The 7239-nt window shown below is 34.0% G+C and overlaps 1 protein-coding gene across 1 annotated transcript; it reads left to right on the forward strand.

Annotated features, from left to right (window-relative positions):
- Positions 1–736: 736 nt before the first annotated feature.
- On the forward strand, positions 737–6948 carry LOC125053227. Its single transcript, XM_047654474.1, has 7 exons — positions 737–868; positions 1309–1826; positions 4098–4197; positions 5402–5497; positions 5936–6034; positions 6671–6730; positions 6812–6948. The coding sequence occupies exons 1-7, from the start codon at positions 770–772 to the stop codon at positions 6854–6856; spliced, it is 1017 nt and encodes a 338-aa protein (XP_047510430.1). The 5' UTR covers positions 737–769; the 3' UTR covers positions 6857–6948.
- Positions 6949–7239: the final 291 nt, after the last annotated feature.

Genomic DNA, 7239 nt, shown 5'->3' on the forward strand with positions numbered 1-7239 from the left:
TACCACTTTTTCGATGATTACATCTTTCGTCTACCCAAATTCCAAAAATATTAAACACCGTTTGTTTGGTTTCGGTAAGAAATTTATTTAATGTTTTGTATTAATCCTTAATACCAGTCTGTACGTTACTTCGTTTCATACGAAGAAGCTCCATCGGATGCCTAATTATTTATCATCCTTATAAATATAGGGTGGCCAAAAAGTCGTGGATCAAACTAGGGGATAGTTTGATCCACAATCCAAAAATTGTTCTACGGGAGGTCCCTAAGCTCAACCCCTGCAGAGTTATAATTTATTTTGTGTTTTTATAAGAAAATTGCCTTTTTTACTTATTCTTATTAGAACTCGAAAAAATCTACATCCTGTATCTTTTTCATAAAACCCACTAGATTGTGTAGATTGTGCAGGGTTTGAGTGCTATCACTGTTGTGCTGATGATCCACGTCGTCGATTTATGGGTAAAAGACCTGGGGAGCTAGAGAGTTTCTTAACGATATTCTCCGAAATATATTATACGTTCTAGCATGCAGTCGAGAACCACGCACTAGGTAAATTACGCACATAAGAATAAATCCGTTGCTATAGAGCTAAGGTTTGGATGAACATGCGTTTGAACCTAAGGTCTCAGGCTATGACAATCACACTCGAATAATCTTAACATTTATAAAATTTATTAGTCATTTTGATTAAATTAGGTAAAGATGGGTTTGTCAAAGTCATTTCTTTTTCAGGATTAATCACGTTAACATCGCTACCTTTCGTAATATTCATGAGTATAGATGTCGTTAGATATGCCATGGATGGAAATATAGTAGATTTTTTTCAGCAAACTAACCTTCTCGGACCATTTCTTGGCATCCTTTTTAAGGTATTGTCTTTTAAAACCATAATAACATATCAAAGTCAAGCCATTACGTTTCTCTTTTGTTTTAACCTTCTTTTAAGCTTTGGCTACTCTAGTTATACAAATATTTATTTGCCAGGAATCGAATTGTTGTGAACTTGAAATTAAGAAAAATATAAGAAAACCTATTTCGTGTTTTTTTTTTAGTAGGCAAGTAGGTGATCAGCCTTCTGTTCCTGACACGCGCCATCGACTTTGGCATGCCAATTGGGTCTAAGGCATTCCGGTTTCATCTCGATGTTTTCCTTCACCGTACGAGCGAGTGTTAAATGCGTCTGTAAAGTTTATTAATGCACAGCCGGGGTTCGAACCTCAGAGATGAGAATCGCACGGTCAAACCACTAGGCCAAAACTACATTTAACGCTCTCTAATATCTAATAAACTTAGAAAAATCTATTAACAGATTCTGATTCAATGTTACTGCAACCAGTATGCGTTCGCAGTAATAAACGAAATCAACCGCGACTATGCCCTATATAATGACATGTCGGCCCCGTATCAGGCGATCGCGGACGAAAGCATCAAAAGCAATTTGACGTACAGCGACCGAGGATGGTTCATAGCAGTAGCGTCGGTCGTGTTGGTTTTTCCCGCTATGGCCCTTGCTAGAAATATGTACTGTCAGTTACAAGGTGTCAACCGAAAGTTTATGCTACACGAAGTAAGAATACCGTTTGTGGCGGACGATGACAGATATAAATCGCCACTGTACGAAATTATGTTTTTGTATATGGTATATATCTGCTTCCTGTACCTGATTGGATTTTCCGGCTATGACGCATTTTATGGCTTATCCACTAATCACGCATGTTTGAAAATGAAAATCTACTGCAAAATGTTCGAAGAAGCGGTAAAAGCTGACGTGAATGAAGTACAATCAAAAATTGCTGAAGTTATTAAAGAGCAAAATAGACTTTACAGGTTAGTTAATCTTGGGTTTCAAATTATATTAAAAAAAAACCTTACTCAAACCTTAAAGGCTTTGTTAAAATTTATAGAGGAATAGAAACTATATAGATAATTTATTGTTTTTGGCGGTTAGATTCCTGGGGAACAATAATTTATTCAGATACTCAACATCGGATTCGTTTCGATTCATTTGTGTCAGCGGGGAAAGTACTTACACAAGAAGTAACTAAACCTTAATCTAAAGCCATACAATTTTCTTTTTGCCCAGGCCTGTCATGTTCCTGTGAGGCCTTGCTATTATGGTAGGGGAGCCCAAGAGGGGATTTCGGGATTTACTAAAGCGCGGCAGATTAATATATAGGGGGATACCTTGTACCCGGTTAAGTACCTCCACAAAATATGAGGCCCATATATAAGGCCGCCCGTGAAGGAGACAGGATCAGATTAGTAAAAAAAAATTGACCATCAGAAATTCCCGAGCGCGTCAGATTAAGGTAGGGTGAGTTAATTACATCCTAAAAAGTGTATATTCCACTAATCTGACAATTTGAGAGTGACGGAAAAAAAGGGGAGGGCAACAAAGTTGTAAAAAAAAACCGTCATCTCGACATTCTCGAGCGTAGCTAATTTTTTTTTTATATTGAAGGAAATAATTCAAGAATAATGAAAAATATATAAACTGACGATTTCCGCAAGCCGAAATAACAAAAAATCGTCGATAAAGTTAAATGCGTGCAGCTGCGTGATGCCTACATTTCCTTTAACCGATCAGTATCTACTAAACGGCGTTCTAAATATTTCCCTCAAATTTACATTTCCTGTGAATTTGAATCGATTCGGACCGATAGATTTTGAGAAATTTTGAAAAATCTTAAAAAAATAAGAAATATTTTTTTTTAAAGTGGTTTCTTTATTGATCAACTTCAAAAACTAATCCGCCTTTGAGCTTGAAAAACCACGTCGATCGCCACCAAGCTCGTCAAAAGCGGTTGATTAGTTCGAGAGATATCGGGAACGAAAGAAACCCGAAAAAGTGTTTTTTCGGGATTACTCCGAAATTTGTGGTTCTATCAATTAAAATTGCAAAATTACTTATGATGATGATAAAACTGCGTCGAATGCCGCCAACCGCGTGAAAAGTGCTTGATCCATTCAAAAGTTATTGCGGTTTGAAAATTCCAAAAATAGTGTTCTATGAAAATTCTATCAGACTTTCGAGCTGGGAGAGCTCAAATGCATAGACATGTTATTTCTTTGAACTCAGCGAGCTCAAAATATCAATTTTAAGCGCCCAGGAATGGAAGTAGCGGGAAGTTGCAGGAATGGCCCTTTCGGTGAATCGTTTTTCTAAAATTTTTTTTGTCAGATCAGGCGAATCCCTCTAGATAATCGTCAGATTATGAGACAGTACGTTTAGAACATAAAGATGAACCACATATATCTTAATCTGACGCGCTTGAGTATTTCAAAATTGCGATTTTTTTTTTGCATATTATGAAAATGGCCGTGGGTTTGCGTCCCATCGAAATCGTCAGATTAGTGAATGAGAGCTTTTTTTTAGTGCACTTAACACTCCCTTAAAAAATCTGACGCGCTCGATAATTTTTATTTTTTTTTCATTTTCAACCCTTAAATACAACCACCCGCATCATGCAAACGATCAGATTAACATACGTACATTATTAAAAATACGTAGGGCATAGATGCTATCAATATCTGACGCGCTCGAGGATGTCCATGCAACAGTTTTTTTTTACATATTTAACTATCTATAGCCGCTTCCCCCACCGATGAAAAGGAATTTATCATATAACATTTTTTTCTTCTTTTTATCTAAGCTTTGCATCCCAATAGGTCTCTACGACGCTCGAGTAAATCCCCATTTAGCATCGTGGGCTCCCCTACCATTAATTCGACTAAAATAAATATTGAAGTTATCTCTTCTTATGGGATGGTAAACAACTTCGTTACGTAACGCGTAACGGCGCCTCACTCTAAACCGCAGCTCTCTCTACTCGGTGTTTAGTGTGCGTTAGACATTTACTGCTGACATTGAGCATTTAACCTCAATCTATCACCGTTTTTAAATTGTCTTTTAAAAAAAAGTTAAATATATTGTTATTAATTATCCTTTCCTTATATTATCATATGTATATTACATAAAATTTAAGGAATAACCTAAGCTTTTACCAAGTTTAACAATTTCAATATTAAATAGTTCAATTTAGATTAGTTTAAGTTAGCACTTTTGTCGGGCGTCCCATTTTATTGTTATATTTTCAGGTTCGTCAATATCATACAAAACACTTTTAGTATATGGCTTGGTTTGATATTGCTCGCTACGATGATACAACTGTGTAATATCATGTATATATTAATTGATGTAACGTATCTAATATTTTTATTTAAATATAATATATAATAAGAGCAATTAGGCTATTAAAAGATAACATTTAAATTTTATACTTAGGGTCCGTTTCACAATGTATGGATAAAGTACCAAATAGCTATGCAACACATAAATTATTTGTACGACAAATTGTGCTATTTGACACTTCATCAGACTCATAACTTTTGATGGACTTTATGTGACGAATAGCGCTATCTGACAGTCGTGAAACGCAACAATAGTGTTTATGCTACCAATAAGTAATAAATAGCTAATTGGGAACTTATGTAAAACTTATCCGTACATTGTGAAACAGACCCTAAGTGTTTCACGATGCAATGCCTTCCTTTCGTTCTTGATTAGTGCTAAAACAGCGGAAATTATTTAGTCCTTTTGGATGCGAGCCATCGGACAGTGTAGAAATTGTGTTTATTGCCTCTTTATATTCACTTTATCACAATCTTCACTCAATCGTCTGTTTGATACAGAATTAAAAACAACTGCACGGATTCTTGCTATTTTCACTACTGTAGAGTGATTTGTGAGAAAGGTTTAGGTATAATTTATCAAGGTTCACGGGTTACGGGTAGTACCCGGGGAAAGACGGGGTGTGTCGCTAATATATAATTTGCCTACACATTGTATATAAGCACAAAAATCAATATATTCTGATACAAAAAATAAAATTATAATTTTAAACGATATAAATATTGTCATGAATTATCGATTTGTTCAAATTTAATGAACGACTAAAGCAATATATATATAGCAATACATATATGTATATATATATATATATCGATTTTTAAACTAGTCTATTTTTTTTTACATCTCAAAACCTTTTGAACGTAAATATGAGTAATTTGAAACTTCGATACCATTAAGATCATATGATAGGGAGTAGAATAGAGAGAACCTCTACAATCACTGCGATGATTTGATATCCTGATACATGTTGAGGAAGGTTCTAATCTTCTTCTGACCTAAAAGGAGGATTCTTGATCAATCTAACCACTACCTGGCCGGCCTGAAAGACAGTAATTAATGACGATATCGCAATGATTGTAGCCATAGATTGTAGGTTTCCTACAAATATACGTAATAGCTATGTTTATCTGTAATTGACTGATTCGAATTTGGATCACATTGCGATTTGCGGTTATGAGGGGATTTCATATTTTTTATACTTTAATTTCAGGGTGCAGGTTTTGATTTTAAATACTTAATTTTTTGTATTGGTAGTACCTTACATATTTTTCTGCCTTGTCTATATTCAGCTAAATTAAAAGATATGGTAAGTTTATCACAATACATGTACCTATAAACAACATTTTAGAGATAAATTTGGATGAGCTGTGCTATGCTATATAGATAGAATCGATATCGAAGATAAAAAGTTTCGTCTTTACCAAAATAGTATCAGAGTTAAAATTTTGTTTTAAGAGAGATGCTATAGTTTTTGTTTGCGCAAACGCATCTTTAACGCTGTTATAAATGTTAAGTTTCTTTCCACTGAAGGTTTACTGATTACAAACAAGTTGACAAACGAAAGACAAACATATTCCACACCTTTCTTTGTCTATTTCACAATTGTTACAAATTATAGGAACTAATCTATAAGCAATAACTTAGCAACTACTGAAGCTTCAAAAGTGCTAATATTGTATATGCAACACTAGTGATTTGTTACACTTTGGAAGTAAGACACGGAAATGTAAATTGTTGAATTCAGTCCTTAGAAACAGCGACATTGATATATTGTGGTGGCTGGGAGCAGATACACCGGCCAGAAATACGGAGAATGGTACAATTCATAATCGCCAGATCGCAGGTATATATTAAATACTCTTTTTGATCACATCTATACAAAGACTAGTATAGTTTTCAACCCCTATAAAAGTTGCATTGATTGAATGTAATTTAAATTTGGAATGTTCATAAGGACCCAAGACATCGAATTCGAATATTTTAATAGCTGACCCGGCAAACGTTATTTTGCCATGTATATTATTTCTAGGAAACATTTTTTTAGTTCAATAAAAATAACTATCTACTATACTAAAAAATAGGGGTGGATCGTAGAGGGGTGAAAATTTAGGGTCGTATGTATTTTTTAATGCCACATAATAAAAAAAAATTTGGCGTGGACACCCTTATAAAAAATTCATAAGAATCGGTCCAGCTGTTTCGGGGGAGTATAGAAACGAACATTGTGACACGAGAATTTTATATATTACTGGCTGTCAAAAAGCTATCCCCGCGCGAACGAAATAAAAACCTTTCTGTCAAAGTAAAAACGCATTAGATAATACGTACTTAAAATTAATTACGAATTACAAAAAATATATAGCTTATGTAATGTGATGTAAATTAAATTTAATATTTGTGTTTTAAAATGTGTTTAGAAATTGTATTTTGTTTTTACATATTCTTAAGTTTAAAACTATATAATAATTTTATCTTACAGGTACCCATGGAGATAGTAGCTTTCAATATAAAAGTGTTTGATATGGAATTGTTTGTATCAGTAAGTATGGTAATTTTAAACAATATAGTAAAAATCATAATTACATATTCCAAATATAAGTGATAACTGATTCTTTTTCAGATTTTACAAGCTTCGTATTCGGTATACACACTACTACGGTCATAAAATTTCATTGCAAAAATCTATTTTAATCATAAATTTAATTTAGAATATCTCTTTAACTATAAAGTAGACAGATAGATCCGCTTAGATCGCACAAATACACCTTTTTAATATAAATGTCTTTATAATGTTTAAGGTCGGTGAAGGGAAATAAAACTGTTTTAATTTTCACTTTGATTTAAAATCTATATCCTCTGTTTTAAGTATAGTACTCAATACTCATCTCATATCACTGCGTAAATACAATTTGTCAGAAAAAAAGGAAAGAGGACTTAAGTTTTTTTTAAAGAACAGCGGGCAAACGGGCAGGTGCTCTGATAGTAAGTGACAGTGACCCATGCACACTTTCAATGCCTGAGGACGCGAGGCCTTTAAGGGGTTTAATT

The sequence above is a fragment of the Pieris napi genome, chromosome 10 (assembly GCF_905475465.1).
Source record: "Pieris napi chromosome 10, ilPieNapi1.2, whole genome shotgun sequence".
Taxonomy (NCBI): domain Eukaryota; kingdom Metazoa; phylum Arthropoda; class Insecta; order Lepidoptera; family Pieridae; genus Pieris; species Pieris napi.